General features: G+C 22.8%; 6 protein-coding genes across 6 annotated transcripts; 1 reads left to right on the top strand and 5 right to left on the bottom strand.

Moving 5' to 3' along the window:
- Positions 1-145: 145 nt before the first annotated feature.
- srp68 (signal recognition particle 68 kDa subunit) lies at positions 146-2,106 on the bottom strand (the record flags this gene model as incomplete). The annotated part of the gene is made up of 2 exons (XM_001134536.1): positions 146-1,926; positions 2,043-2,106. The coding sequence occupies 2 exons, from the start codon at positions 2,104-2,106 to the stop codon at positions 146-148; spliced, it is 1,845 nt and encodes a 614-aa protein (XP_001134536.1).
- Positions 2,107-2,771: 665 nt separating this feature from the next.
- DDB_G0285819 (hypothetical protein) lies at positions 2,772-3,302 on the bottom strand (the record flags this gene model as incomplete). The annotated part of the gene is made up of 1 exon (XM_632947.1): positions 2,772-3,302. The coding sequence occupies one exon, from the start codon at positions 3,300-3,302 to the stop codon at positions 2,772-2,774; it is 531 nt and encodes a 176-aa protein (XP_638039.1).
- Positions 3,303-3,640: 338 nt separating this feature from the next.
- Positions 3,641-5,166, bottom strand: DDB_G0285839 (hypothetical protein; the record flags this gene model as incomplete). Its single annotated transcript, XM_632946.1, has 4 exons — positions 3,641-3,882; positions 3,952-4,405; positions 4,442-4,787; positions 4,886-5,166. 4 exons carry the CDS (start codon positions 5,164-5,166, stop codon positions 3,641-3,643), a joined length of 1,323 nt encoding a protein of 440 aa, XP_638038.1.
- A 1,698-nt stretch (positions 5,167-6,864) lies between these two features.
- Positions 6,865-7,689, top strand: cad3 (hypothetical protein; the record flags this gene model as incomplete). Its single annotated transcript, XM_632945.1, has 3 exons — positions 6,865-7,045; positions 7,146-7,459; positions 7,543-7,689. 3 exons carry the CDS (start codon positions 6,865-6,867, stop codon positions 7,687-7,689), a joined length of 642 nt encoding a protein of 213 aa, XP_638037.1.
- A 579-nt stretch (positions 7,690-8,268) lies between these two features.
- Positions 8,269-12,192, bottom strand: gpt1 (hypothetical protein; the record flags this gene model as incomplete). Its single annotated transcript, XM_632944.1, has 3 exons — positions 8,269-11,627; positions 11,741-11,926; positions 12,021-12,192. 3 exons carry the CDS (start codon positions 12,190-12,192, stop codon positions 8,269-8,271), a joined length of 3,717 nt encoding a protein of 1,238 aa, XP_638036.1.
- Positions 12,193-12,892: 700 nt separating this feature from the next.
- DDB_G0285813 (hypothetical protein) lies at positions 12,893-14,906 on the bottom strand (the record flags this gene model as incomplete). Its single annotated transcript, XM_632943.1, has 2 exons — positions 12,893-14,756; positions 14,857-14,906. 2 exons carry the CDS (start codon positions 14,904-14,906, stop codon positions 12,893-12,895), a joined length of 1,914 nt encoding a protein of 637 aa, XP_638035.1.
- Between the last annotated feature and the right edge of the window lie 522 nt (positions 14,907-15,428).

Below are 15,428 nucleotides of genomic sequence, written 5' to 3'. Positions count from 1 at the left end.
ATTTTTCTTTTCCATTTTTTTTTTTTTTATTTTTTTATTTTTAAATTTTTAATTATTTAATTTTTTTAATGTTTTTTTTTTAATATTATGGTTAATTGTTTATTTTTTTATTTTTAGTTATTATTATTTTTAAAATTAAAAAATTTTAACCTCTACCCCAAAAACCAAATAAACCTTTTGAAGGAGTACCAGTTGAACTACCTTTCTTTCTTTGATCTAATGATGGGAAAGTAACACTATTGAAAGCTAAATCGAAAAAGATTGGTTTGGCTTGAACAGGTTGAAGTTGTGGTGGTAATTGAACCAATTTCTTTTCAGTCAAGAAAGAGGTATCGAATGAATCTAAACCAGAGATTAAATCATTTGATTTGCCAGAGGCAGTGGTAATACCACCAATTGATAAAGAAGACATTTGATTTTTTAAATCTTGATTCTCTGACAATTGTTGAATGAAAGAGTTTGCATGAATTTGTGATCTTTGTTTCTTTATATTTGATTCCAATTCATTTGTATCATTAAGAATTTGTTGATTTTTAGTATTGGTTTTACGAACATTTTGAATGTTTGTAAGTACTCTATCCAATACAGCCATAGTTTCAGAGAATTTCAAAGATTTAGCTAAACAAACTGCAATATAATAGAGTCTAATAGATTTCAATAGGATTAGCTGAGCATCTTGGTCTCTTGCAATCTCTTTATTTGAATCGGTATCCCTACTTTCACTCATGATTGTATAGACTTTAACTTGATGAGTTGATAAACGTACCAAATCATTCCAAGTTACTTTCTTAACTTTCTTTTTAATTGCAGATTCATCCACCTTTTCACCATCCAATACTCTTTGCATCATTGTGATTAAAATTGAATTTCTCTCATAGAGATACTTCATTTTATGATACATAATGTAGGCCAAGAGTATTCTAGTTGATTGTTCTTCAATTTCACTCTTTACCGATTTATTCTTTAAGTTTACTCTAACCAATGTTGATAGATCATTCTTTACAATGGTTTCACAATTGATTAAATTATAAACCAATTTATCATAAATATTGAAAATTGGTGAAATATTTGATGTTGTATCAATTGATGCATTAATATTCTTTGGTAATTTATTTTCATTCTCTTTTTTAAATTCATTAAATATTTTTAATTTTTCATCAAGTTTTTCATCAACTTTAATTGATTTTGATTTCCATTCAATTGTTGTTGTAGCGGTAGTGGTAGTAGTTGAAGAAGTTGACGATTTCTTTTTATTTTCTTGATTTTTTAATTCTTCTAAAGATTGTTCAATAATTGTTAATGTATTTTGTGAAACTTTATTAGAAGTATTCTTTTCATTTTTAAGATTATATAAACAAAATCTAATGATTGGTTCAGTTTCTTCAATTCTTTTTTGATATAATTCTTTTTGAGAATGGTCACCTTGTTCAGAGAGTTTTTCATAAATTGTTTTTGAAATGTTGATTTCTTCTAATGCCTTTTTGAAATCCTGTTTAGTCAATGACAATGATGATGCCATCCAAGAGGAATAAGCATGTGCCTCGATGATTGTATATTGATCAGCTACCAATTTACAAAGTTCATAGAGTTGTGTTGAATTTCTTGATGCTTTACCAAATCTTCTATTCATATGAAAACCAATACGTGAATCGTTATCCTTTTCAAATTGTGCTTTCAAATCCATTGCATAACTCCATGCCCTTTCAGTCTTTAATAATGAAATTTGTAAATATCTAACATCATTAATTTGTTTTTCTGTCTCTCCACCATTAAGTACAATCTTATTAACATAATTCTTTTTACCATATTGTTTTCTTAATTGACTTCTTAAACGTTGAATTCTTTTACTACAATATTGTCTATACTTTTTATAATCTTGTAATCTTAAACCAAATTGAATTTGTGATGTTTGTGAAAAATTTAAAACTTTTTAAAATTAAAATTAAAATTAATAAATAATCATTAATATTTATTTTATTTATTTTTATTTTATTTTATTTTTATTTTTTATTTTATTTTATTTATTTATTTAAATACACTACTATCTAAATGAAATTTTTCTTTTGGAACATCTTCTTTTGGTGATGTTGATATATTTGTTGCCATTGTTACTATTTTTTTTTTTTTTAAAAAATGAGAATTCTAGAAAAAAAAAAAAAAATTTAATATGATGTTGAAGAAACAAAATTTTTTTTTTTTTTTTTTTTTTTTTTTTTTTAAAAAAAAAACTAAGGGTGTCAGCAAAATTTGAAAAAGTAAAAAAAAAAATAAAAAAAAATTAAAAAAAAAAATAAAAAAAGGTCAATCAAATAAAGAAATTAATTTAAAATAAAGTACTGTCTTTATTTTTATTATTTTTTTTTAAAATATCCAGTTTTAAATATGGATAAACACTGATTTATCCATATTTAAAATTTTTTTTTTTTAAATATATGTTTATTTTCTTAATTTATTATTACTTAAAGAAACGATCATTTGGATCTTTAAAATTGCTCAGATATTTTGAAAGAGTTAATTTTTAATTTTTTGTATTCGAATATTTTAGAGTGGCCGGTCGAATCATGAATTGTTATTGATAAAGTATTATTCATATTATAAACAAAGTATTTGAATTGGTGATAGATTGTTGATATTCATTTTAGTAGATCATCTTTAAAACCTTCGAATAGGCTCTGTAACCACCACGGTTAAGAACTGATGAGAAATGTATCTTACACTAATACAAACCTGTACATGAAGGAGCTGTTACTGTATAACCATTTTCTAGGTACCTAACATCTGTGATTGATTGTTCCTTTTCCTTTTGAACATAGATATTTAGTAGAATCAGATGTTATTGGTTTAGAATTTGATTCAACCATATCACCTTCATTTGAACAAAATGAATTAACCAAATATCTATTGGTTGTTGAGAAGGTGATTGTACCAATAATATAGGCTTGATAACCACCACAATTTAGCACTGATGAGAAATGTATATTGCTCATCAAGCCACCAACATCCAATATATCTGCACACCAGTACCAAGTTAATTGATTATTTTTAATTGATGCAGTTCTAACTGGGTATTCCACTGACCATCCGGATGGACATGGATTTGCATTACCTGATGCCCAGAAAAAATCACTCTTTAAACCTGATCCAGAGCCTGATTTTGGTGAACTGAACATCAAAACCCACAAAACATTGAATTCTTCTACAAACACCAAAATGACTAGCATGACGACCAGGTGAAAGAATTTCACAAAAAGCACAAGTATATCCAGAACTTTTAACATAATCAACATGGGCGGTACAAACATATAATAATAAAAAAATAATCAAATTGAAGAAAAAAAAAAAAAAAATAAATAACCAGAAAAAAAAAAAAAAAAAAAAAAAATAATAATAATTTATTTGTTATTTTCTAGTCTGTTAATTTTTTATTAAAACTATTATTATTTATTTGATTTTTTTATTTTGTATATTTATTTTACCTATTTTAATTTTTTTATTTTTAAAATTAATTTTGAGCAATTCCAATTAAATAATTGCCATTGAATTGAATGGATTTGGAGTTAACCATATTAATTTCTAATTATTTGGGTATATTTGACTGAATTATACTATTATACAATATTGTTTGTATTTGTTTTAATTTTTAATTTTGACGTTCAGTATCAATATCATCAGTTTTATTATCAATATCTATTTCACTATCAGAGTTTTGATAGGATATTAAAATTCCAGCACTTGAAATAAAAAATCCTAACCAATTACTATTTGAAATTGGTTCATGAAATACTCCACTTGAAAATAATTTCAATAATACAGATTTTGAATTTCTAGAAATTGACATAATTAATATATTATATTTTTTATTTGCGATAAATGTAATATAAACTAAAAAAAAAATAAAAAAAAAAATTATTAGTGTTTTTTATTTTATTAATTTGTTAAAAACACACTTACATGTAAAATAAGAAAAAATACCACTAATTATTAAACAAATTAAAAAATTATAAATATCATTTAAAGTTTTTTCACTTTGAAAAGTTTCAATGAAAAAGTTTAATGATGATCTCTCTGAAATTATAAAAGGTAATAACATTATTAAAGATATTGGTGAAAAGTAATGAATTATTATTATTGGATCGATTGTAGATAATCTAGTTGAAAATATTGAATGAGAATAAATTAATGTTAATGAAAGAAATGAAATGATTATAATTGATAGAATGAATTGTTTAAAATTTGGTAATAATTGATTAAACGATTCACTAGGTTCTAATAAGAAAATACATGACCCAACAACTAAAACAATCATTGAATAATATAATGATTTACCATATCTTTTTTTAGTTAAAATAAATTGTAATCCAACAACTGTTAATGGTACAACTGTTTTTGAAAATTCAACTATACTCTCTGATAATTTACTATTGAATATACAATTAATTACAAATATGAATGATAATGGTATTATTATTATAATCATTTCTTTTATTGATATTATTATATTATTATTATTATTTTTATAATTATTATTATTATTATAATTAATATCTAAACTAATATTATCTTCACTATTAATTTCATATTCTTCATTATAATTATTATTATTATTATTGCCAATATTATTACTATTATTACAATTGTTTTTATTTATTGAAATTATATCCATTAATTTTCTAATTTGATATTTTTTTTTTATTTTTTGATAAAAATGTGAAATAATAAATGAAATTATTAATTGACAACCTATTAATGTGTTATATGAATTAAAATTAAAATTTTCTTCTAAACTTCTAAAATAGTGAATAATATAAAAAAATATTAATTAATTGATTTTAGTTTTTTTTTTTTTCTTTTCTCCCAAAAAAAAAGATAAAAATAAACAACTTACTGATTCATTAATAATGAAGATAAATTTATAAACATCCAAATACATAATAAAAAATTTGATTTTAGAATTTTATTTATTTCACTTGGGATCTTTTTTAATTTTATTAAAAATTTATTTATAATATTGAGTTGGTCAGTTGATATAGTTTCATTTTCCATTAATAATATTTTATCATTGTTTTTAATTTGATTATATAATTCTTTTTGTTTTATTTCTAATTTTATATTTTGTAATGGTGAAGGAGGTTCTTGATCTTCATAATCGTATGTAATTGGTTCCATGATTTTTTTTTTTTTTTTTTTTTTTTTTTTAAAAAAAAGTTTTTTTAATCTTTTTTTTTTTTTATTATTATTATTTTATAACAAATAAAAAGTTTAGATTATACTCATATATTGGGGTTTAAAATAATAAAATTTTTTTGAAAAAAGTATTTATAAATGTTAAATATTTTTTCACATTTTGGTTTCCTTAATAGCGCAAAATTAAATTAATTTAACACTTTTTATTTTTTTTTTTTTTTTTTGTATTTCTTTTTTTATACCACCAATTAAAATGGGGGAGTGGGTTAGAGATCTCATTGAAATAGAAATTATTTATATTAAACAGTAGTGTGAGAATTTGTAAAATTAAATTTTTTATATTCATTTTTTTTTTTTTTATTTTATTTTTTTTTTTTTATTAAAAAAACTCAAAGTTGTGTTTAAAAATATTTGGTTATTATTATTTTTTTACTATGAGTTGTCAACTATAAAATTTTTTATTTTTATTAATAATTTTATCTTTATTTATTTTTATTTCTAAAACTCGAAAAAATCTATTTTTTTATTTTTTTTTTTACCTTTTTTTTTCAATCAAGAAAGATTTATCATATCATTTTTGTTATTGAAAGATATTTGGTATATCTAAATAGAACACTCAAAAATACACAAAATGATAAAAAAATGAACATAACCATTCTATTTTAATAAAAAAAAAAAAAATAGAATGGTTATATTCTATTTTAATAAAAAAAAAATCCCGACAAAATAAAAATTTTAAATTAAATAGTTATAACTATTTTTTATAATTTTAAATCAAAAAAATCCAGTATTAGCTTTTTTAAAAATCCAAATTAAAAAAAAAAAAAAAAAAATACCAATTCAATAATCAAATCTATCTTTATAAAATATATTCCAGTTGTTCCTCGAAATAAAAAAGACAATTACAAAAAAATAAATGATAAATAATTCTTAAAATAAAATGGCTGAAAAAAAATTAATTTAAAAAATGATTTTTAAAATTTAATATCATTTTGGGTATTTTTGAGTGATCCATTTTTATTATTATTAAAATAAAATTAAATCATTGTTCAATATCTTTCAGAAAAAAAAAAAAAAAAAAAAAAAAAAAAAAAAAAAAAGAGTGGCCAATTAATTAACAAACTAAAATTACCCCGATAACCATTTTCAATCAATTTATTTTTTGGATGTTTTTAACATTTTACGTTCATAGATTTTTTAATAATTGAGCAAAAATTTTTTTTTTTTTTTTTTATTGGACAAAAAAAAAAAATCAGATTTAATTTTTTTTTTTTTTTACACCAAAAAAAAAAAAATTTAATTAAAAAATAAATGTTTAAAATTTTATTGGGCACTAAAATTCACTAATGGATAAAATAAAACCAATTTTTATGGGGGATTTTTATTTAAAATAATTTTTGGGTGTTTAATTAATTTTATTTTTGTACAAATTCAATCACTCCCCCAATAGAGATTCTAATTTTTAGAAAGATCTTACAATATTATTTGAATTTCTTTTTTTTTAAATTAAATTTTCTTTTTTTTTTTTATATTTTATTAATAAAAATAAAATAATAATTATTTTTTATTTTAAAAAAAAAAACTATAAAAGGACCTTTTTTTTTTTTTTTTAAAATCAAATCAATAAACATTAAGTTTCAATACAAATCAAATTTATCAATTCAAACAAATTATTTCAAAATGTCTGTAGCTCCAACAAAAGTTAAATTCTTCTTTGGCAAAAACTGCACTGGTGAATCATTCGAGTATGATGAAGGTGAAACTGTAAGATTCAACTATGGTGATGAATGGAATGATAAATTCATGTCATGTATTGTCGGTGCAAGTGTCAAATGTAACATTTGGGAACACAATGAAATTGGTATGTTGAAAAATAAGATTTCATAATTATCTTTATATTCTCTTTTCAAAATTATTTATTATTATATTTATTATTTAATTTTAAAAAAAAAATTTTATAGATACCCCAACTCCAGGTAAATATGAACAATTAGCTCAAGGTAGCACCAACAATGATTTAACCTCAATTAATGGTTTATCTAAGTTCCAAGTCATCCCAGGTGATTTCCAATGGGCAGTTGATGTTAAGATTGTTGATAATATTGCAAATACACCAGTCGGATCATATGAAATGACCTTAATTCCATTTGGTGTCCCACAAGTTGTTTGCCGTGATGGAGATGATTTCGTTCAAATGCCAATTCCACAACTCTCACCAGCTGATTCAGAAATTGTTACTCAAGTTGCTGTGCGTGATACTAGAACCGGTGTATATGTAAGAATTTTTTTTTTTTTTTTTAAAAATTTTATTAAACAAATAAAAAAAAATAATATTAATATTCTTATTTTAAAAATTAGGTTGCAAATGGTAGTTGTTATTTCAAATATGATCCATCAACTGGTCAAGTTTCAATTAGAAAACCAGTAGAAACTTTCCCACCAAATATGGATACTGTTCAAGATGATAATACCTCTTTCATCTTCAACTTAAACGCTACTGCTTAATTTTTTTTTACAATTAAATTTTTAAATTTAAATAAAGCTCAAATTTTTATTATAAAAAACAATCTAAAAATTATTATTTTTTTTAATATATGAAAAAACAAAAAAACTTAATAATCTAATATTATATCAACATTTTTTGAAAAAATAAATAAGAAAATGAATAAATAATAATTAATAGTCTTACTTATACTTTTTTTAATTCGTAAGAAATTTATTAAAATTATTTTAGGATTTTTGATTTATTTTAACTTCATTGTTAATTTAAATTTCTAATCCACACCCAAAGATGCATTTCCCCAACTATTGACTTTCCATTAATTTATTATTTTATTTATTTGAAAGGGTTTGACTAAAAAAAAATAATAAAGGGAAGAAATAAAAAAATAAGTCACTTTTAAATATCCTGTATAATTAATAAAAAAAAAAAGAAAAAAAAAAATTAGAGTTTTAATCTTTTTTTTTTTTATTTGGTTTGTATTATTAATTGTTATTTTTATTTAATTTTATTATTTAATTTTTTTTTATTTAATTTAATATTATTTTGTAATAAATATAATTGTAAAATTTTGATAAAGATCTTTAATGAACACTCATTCTTGTTGGTAAACCTTTTTTAAATTTTGATTTGTGTAATGAAGTTGAACATTTACATTTCCATAGGATAAATAATAAAGCTAATGAAACAGAAACCATGAAATAATAACTATTATAATTTTTAGTACGAATTTCTACGACATCAGCTTTAAAATCTTCAATGTATTGGAAATTATTGAATTGACCAGGAGGTAATTCAAAGGAAGAAGGTAATGCAAAGAGAGAATCATAAAAATTGTGTAATACTTGTACAACCTTGGAATTGTTTGGACTTGCATGATCGATATTATCATTTAGGCAAATGAATTTTTGACGTCTTTGACGAATTCCATCAAGTTTAGATTGCACAACATTGTAATCATTATCAATCATAAGGAAAGCAACTTCATCGGTACCATCGAGAGTAGTTTTATAGAATTGCTTTTTAGAATAGTATTTCTTTATATCTTCCATTGTTTTATTATCAGATTTGATTACATCCAATGTGATTGGACAATACTCTCTATCTTTTGGATCTGGAGCATCGGCAGAATGATTTCTATTCAATCTTTCAAGTGTAGCCTCTATATCAATGCCCTGTTCAACATTTGTGAGTAATTTATGTTGAATACAAATATGATAAAAGTAATTTTTAATTTGATCAAATTGACCAACTTTTAGTGGTACATTATAAACGTTGACAGAGAAAGTACGCAATTCATTATCATTCAACACATTGTCGCGATCACCATCCCAATCTTTCCAAAGTTTATCAACATCAACGGTTTGCTTCTTATTGATTAAATAATAAAAGAAAGAGAAAGCATATTGCATATCTTGTGGATGTCTTAAACTATGAGAACTCGTTGCGTCCCATTGAGCTGGCCATTTCGCTTGAATTTCGTACATAACATCAACATCAATCATATGTGGCATATGTGCCGGTACTTTTCTTGGTGATGATCCAAACTCTTTGGAATATAATCTATTTACAAATTTTAATGAATCTCCAAACATATCCAATGGTTTTCTATTCATTGGTTTTGATTTAATACTATTAATTTGATTACCATCATCGATTGGTGTGAACTCCTCCCATGGGAAAATTTCACCCTCTTGATTCATTCTATTCTCAGTTTCTTTATTAATTCTATATTTTCTATCCTGTTCCATTTGTTCTGTTAATTGTTCTTGATATTCTCTTAATTCGATTTCTTTTATTTTTAAAATTTTCTCAATATTATCATCATCTTTATTTTTTTCATCTTTATCTTCATTATCGTTATTTACGCTAAATTTATTATTTTTTAAAATTATATTATCATTTTGATTAATTAATTTAAAATTATCATTTTGATTATTATAATTTTTTTCATTTCCTTCTTCTTTTTCTTCTTCTTCATTTTTATTTTCATTTTCATTTTCCTCTTTTTCTTTTTCTTTTTCTTCATGTAATTGTAAATGATCATTATAATCTAAACTATTATCAATTTCAATTGATAAAATGCCTCTATTTGTATTTGTATTTGTATTTTCATTTTCATTTAAATTCGAATTTTCTTGGCTCTTTTTAACAGAGTCATAAAATTCTTGCCATTTTTTTTCCAGTTCTTCTTTATCTAATGTATCTGCTAAATCAAACATTTTTTCTTTATTTTCTTTTTGTTCTTCTTGTTCTTTTTGTTCTTCTTGTTGTTGAGCTGTATCAAGATCATTTTTTGATAATTTTTTATTTATTTTATAATCTTTTTGATCTTTATTTTCTGATGATGTTAATTGGTTATTTTGGTTTTGTTGTTGTTGTTGTTGTTGTTGTTGTTGTTGTTGTTGTTGTTGTTGTTGTTGTTGTTGTTGTTGTTGTTGTTGTTGTTGTTGTTGTTGTTGTTGTTGTTTTTCATTATTTGGATCTTTAACTTGTTCATTACCTGTAATAATCTCTTCTCTATCTCTAATTGATGCTGGTGGTAAACCTTCAACATCTTCAATTGAGCCAATTGGTGGTGATATTATTTCATCACCAAGTTGATCTATAGCTTTTGTTGAAAAATTTGATTTACCTTTATTTGATTCAACTGTTGGTGATGGTGATAATTCTTCACCTGTACCTATTAATGTTTGTTGATTTGTTTTATCACTTTCTAAATCAACTTTCTTTTCTTTTGATGATATTGATGATGATGAGGAGGAGGATGATTCTTCCTTTGTTGATAAAGTTATATTAAAATTCTTTTCAATTGATTCTGTTATTAATTCTTCTTGTTCGCTATTAGTATTACCTTTATCTAAACTATCAATTGTTGTTATTGTGGAATTAGTTGTTGAATTAGTAGTTGTTGTTGTTATTGATTTTTGTTTTTTTGAAGTAATTTCATAAGTTATTGAAACTGCAATATTTTGAAATTCTTTATCTCTATGAAAAGTTAAAGTCATAATTTTATATTTTTGAGAGATAGTTGCAGTTCTAACTAAAATTGCATTATCATGTGAACCATCAGTGATTGTACCTTCACCAATTAAGGTTGAAAGATTGAAATAGACTGAACGAGTACCATCGGGTAAACTAATTATACTTGTGTTTTTATTAATTTCATAACCTTTCATAGAGGTAAACATAAGTTCAACACCACAATCACCAGCATCGTAACCACAATCTTCATTTTTACACATACGATCACAATGTTTATCGCCAACCCATGAATCTGGACAACCTCTTGAACAATATGATTTTAATCTATCATTTGAAGTTAAACCATTTAAATTGCCTGTATTTGATGTGGTGGTAGTAGAAGTGGTGGTACCACCACCATTGTTACCACGATTCCACCAACGTGTTTTGACAGTACCTGTAGAATTATCACAATCACCGCCATCAAATTCACAATTGAAAACGTTGCATGCATTATCACAAAATCCATCACCTATCCAATTATTTGGACAACCATCATTACAATTTGGAACTGGCCAACTTAGGAAAACTCTTTGACCACCATTTTGAGTTACAAAATCATCTGGATAAATTTCACGACCCAACATAACATCATCATTCAAATAGATGAATTTCTTACTTAAACCTGGAATACGATGAAGATGAGTTTCAATCGATGGTGATGAAAATGTTGGTAAATGTGATTTATTTGCAAATATCTCTTGATGTGTAACAATCGATAATTTAGGATTCGATAAATTGATCCAATTTGGTACTTGTCCATTGGTCACAATATATACATGTCTAATCCATGGTGCAAACTTTTCAATTGATCTTAATGAATATTTTAATTCTTGATTATCAACATATCTACTTGCTGTATTATCATCTCTATAACATTTATCTTTTTCTGGTGTTTGTTTACCTTGACATTCTGGTACTAAAATAAATTTTTTAATAAATAAACAATAAGTATAAATAATAATAATAATAATAATAATAATAATAATAATAATAATAATAATATTAATAATAAAATATATATATACATACTTAATGGATCACGTTTTGATCTTTTTAATTCTGTAACTTCTTTAATTAATTTAGGGTCACTTCCATTAACCCATGTATATACAATATCAATTGGTTGTGAACATAATATATTTTGATATGATTTACCTCCTACATTATCTTCCCAATATGATTGTGAAAAAAAAGTTGGTTTTTGATTATAAATATCTTGAATTAAAAAAAAAAATATAAAAGTTAATACATAATGATTTTATTTTTTTAATTAGTAGTTTTTTTTTATTTTATTGATGATAAAACATACCTGATGAAATAAATGAATTATCTGTATACAATCGAACTAATTGAAGTATTGTATTGAAACTTATAAACACCCCAATTATGCAAAATAGCATACCAAATCTACTTGATAAAAATGAAAACAATTTAAATTGGATCAATTTAACTACTGACCCTCTTTCTTGTAATCTTGCCATTTTTTAAAGTTGGTATATATTAAATAAAGTAAATTCGTGGGGTTGTTTTTTTTTTTGTTTTTGTTTTAGTTTAATAAATTAAGGTTTTTTTTTTTTTTTTTTTTTTTTTTTATTTTCTGAGAATGTATAAATTTTTTTTAAAACCTAAAATATTTTCATTATAATGTCATATATCTTTTTTTTATTTTTTTTATTTTTGTTTGTGTGTGTGGGTGTGTGAAGATAATGATTTGAAAAAAAAAAAAAAAAATTAAAATAAAAATAAAAATAAAAATAAAAAAAAAATAAAAAAAAAAAAAAAATAAAAACAAAAATAAAAATAAAAATAAAAAAAAAAAAAGTAAATTCTTTTTAGTTTTCAAACCACCAAAAAAAATTAAACCTAAAAAAAAAAAAAAAAAAAAAAAAAAAAAAAAAAATTAAACTTTGAAAAAAAAAAAAAAAAAAAAGGTTTTTTTTGTAATCGTTGGATTGTTGTTGTCATAAAAATTATATTCAAAAATATATAAAAAAAAATCTAAAAATTTTTTTTTTTTTTTTTTTTTTTTTTTTTTTCCATAGAGAGAAATGAAAATTTTTGATCAAAAAAAAAAAAAATTAATTTTAAATAAAACAATATTTATCTTCGAATTTAGATTTATTATTATTATTATTATTACCATTTTATTTAAATATTTATAAATATATTTTTTTTTTTTTTTTAATTTTTAGTTTCTATTAAAGTTTTAATTTGTTTAATTAAAGATTGATTTTCAGATTTAATATTTTTAAGATCTTGAACTACACGATCAGAATTAAGAGTATTTGTTTTTTGAGATACATGTTCAATCTTTGAATTAAGATTGAGAATATTATTTTGAAAGTTACCAGTTTCATCGATAGTTTTAAAGAGTTTTTGGAATTTATCATCAATGATGGCAAATGATTTAATGGCTTGTTTGGCGGTTTGATCCTTTTTAGCATCATTGTAGAGTAAATCTTTAACCAATTCAAAGGTACGAACGGCGGTATCTGTGATGGTATTGATTTCCTTTTGTAAGTTTTTAGTATCCAATAGTACTTTATCGATATCAACTTTTTGTTTCTTTATATTTTTCACAGTTTCCAATATACGACGAGTATATTGTGAACGATTTGAATCTTTTGGAGCTTGTTTATATTGATCTTGTAACTGTTGGAATTGGTCATCCTTTTGTTGGACTTCACTAACCAATTTCTTTATCAATATTCTCATCTCTTTAATACGATCCAATTTGGATTTAGTTTCATCTGCTTGATTATTTTGTTTATCCTTTAGTGAACGGTATTTCTCAATGATTGGTTTACGAACCTTCTCCCATTCACCAGACATTTCCAATAGATTGGATGAGGTTTGATTACAAAGTGATTGAAGTTCTTTCATGTTACCCTCTGCATCATCCAATAATGAGAATGTCTTCTTTTTGATTTTATATTGTTTCTCCAATACTTCACGTTGTTGATCTTGTTCAAGATTTTCACTCTCTGATTGACGCATCAATGATAAGAAATCTAACATCTCTTTATTATGTAATTGAATTGATTCTGAAATTTCATCAATTTGTGATTGTAATGCATCAATTTCAGCTTGACGTTTTAATTGTCTTTGTTCTTCTGTTTCGATTTCTGTCTCAACTTTATTGGTGTTGGTAGTGCTATCATTATTATTATTATTATTATTATTTAATTCATTTGTAAATGCTTTCTTTCTATTAAATTGACCACCAACATCTAATGAATTACCACGAAATTCAGAGATAATATCAAGAAAACTATCACCACTATTACAATTACTACTAATTTGATTATTTCCACCATCAATGATGGATTGACGAATTGAATCATTCATTTTTGATAAAACTTGTTTTTGTTTATTCTTACGATAATCAATTGGATTCATACCAGAGCTTACACCTTTATCATTCCATTCATTATCACGTTCTTGTGCTTCTGCATAAATCGATAGATTATATTCGAAAACTGATGGTGCAATATCTTCGAAACGATTGGTTTGTAATGTTAATGGTTCTAAATATTGGCTATAGTATTGCTCCAATCCAGGTGTCACCTTTAATTGACGACCACGTGATGGAATTCTAAGATTACCACCTGTGGTTGTGAATAGAGTTGCTGTTGAGTAATTACCTGGTATACGTTTTGAAAATGGACAAAAATAAGGTATCCATGATTCTTTAACGCATCCTTGAAGATATTGACATATTTGGTCTTCCAATTTTTGAATGCTAACACCACCACTTTCAACTTCCTTCTTTGGTAATAATTGTCCTAAAAATATAAAGATCTTTCTAATATCATTAACATTTGGATATAATAAATTATGATATGACAACTCTGATCTATATCCACTATCTTTTATAATATTGGCAATCAATGAACATGCATTAACACGTGCTGACATATTCTTTGGTAATGTATTGGTTAAATTTATAACTTTTTGTTCATTAATAACTCTTAAATATGCTAAAATACATTTATATACCATCTCTGAATCAAAATTTTTAATTGTTTCATTTTCTTCAATTTCACTATTAAATAAATTTTAAAATAAAATAAAATAAAAATTAATAGAAATTATTAGTTAATTTATTATTGATTAATATATAAAGAAAAAGTGAGGATATTTACCATCCTAAATCTTTGAGTGTAATTAAGATAATTCCATCAGCCTCATCCATTGCTTTATTTTATTTTTATTTTTATTTTTATTTTATTTTTATTTTTATTTTATTTTAATTTAATTTTATTTTAATTTAATTTAATTTTGTTTTATTTTTTAAAATTAACAAATCGAAAAATTACCACACACACAGATATACGTATATCTTTATTTTTTTTATTTTTTTAATTTTGTTTTTTAAAAAAAAAAAAAATTAAATACAGGGTTGTAAAAACACACAGATTTTTATAAAAAAAAAAAAAAATAAAAAAAAAAAATAAAAAAAAATAAAATAAAAAAAATTAAAAAAAAATTAAAAAAAATGAAAATAATTTTTCAAGTCAATTTTCATTTTTTTTATGAACTGTATGCACAAAAACATATAAAGAAAAAAAAAAAAACACCCCCCACAAAAAAAAAAAAATAAAAAAATATCTTTTAAAAATAATAAATAAAGTAACAATACAAAATATATATATTTTAAAAAAAACATTTAAAATTTTATAAAAATTGAAAAAAAAAAAAAAAATAATAATATAAT

This window comes from Dictyostelium discoideum (genome assembly GCF_000004695.1).
Source record: "Dictyostelium discoideum AX4 chromosome 4 chromosome, whole genome shotgun sequence".
Taxonomy (NCBI): domain Eukaryota; phylum Evosea; class Eumycetozoa; order Dictyosteliales; family Dictyosteliaceae; genus Dictyostelium; species Dictyostelium discoideum.
The sequence above is the reverse complement of the archived record's forward strand: the minus strand, read 5'-3'. Positions and strand labels throughout refer to the sequence as shown.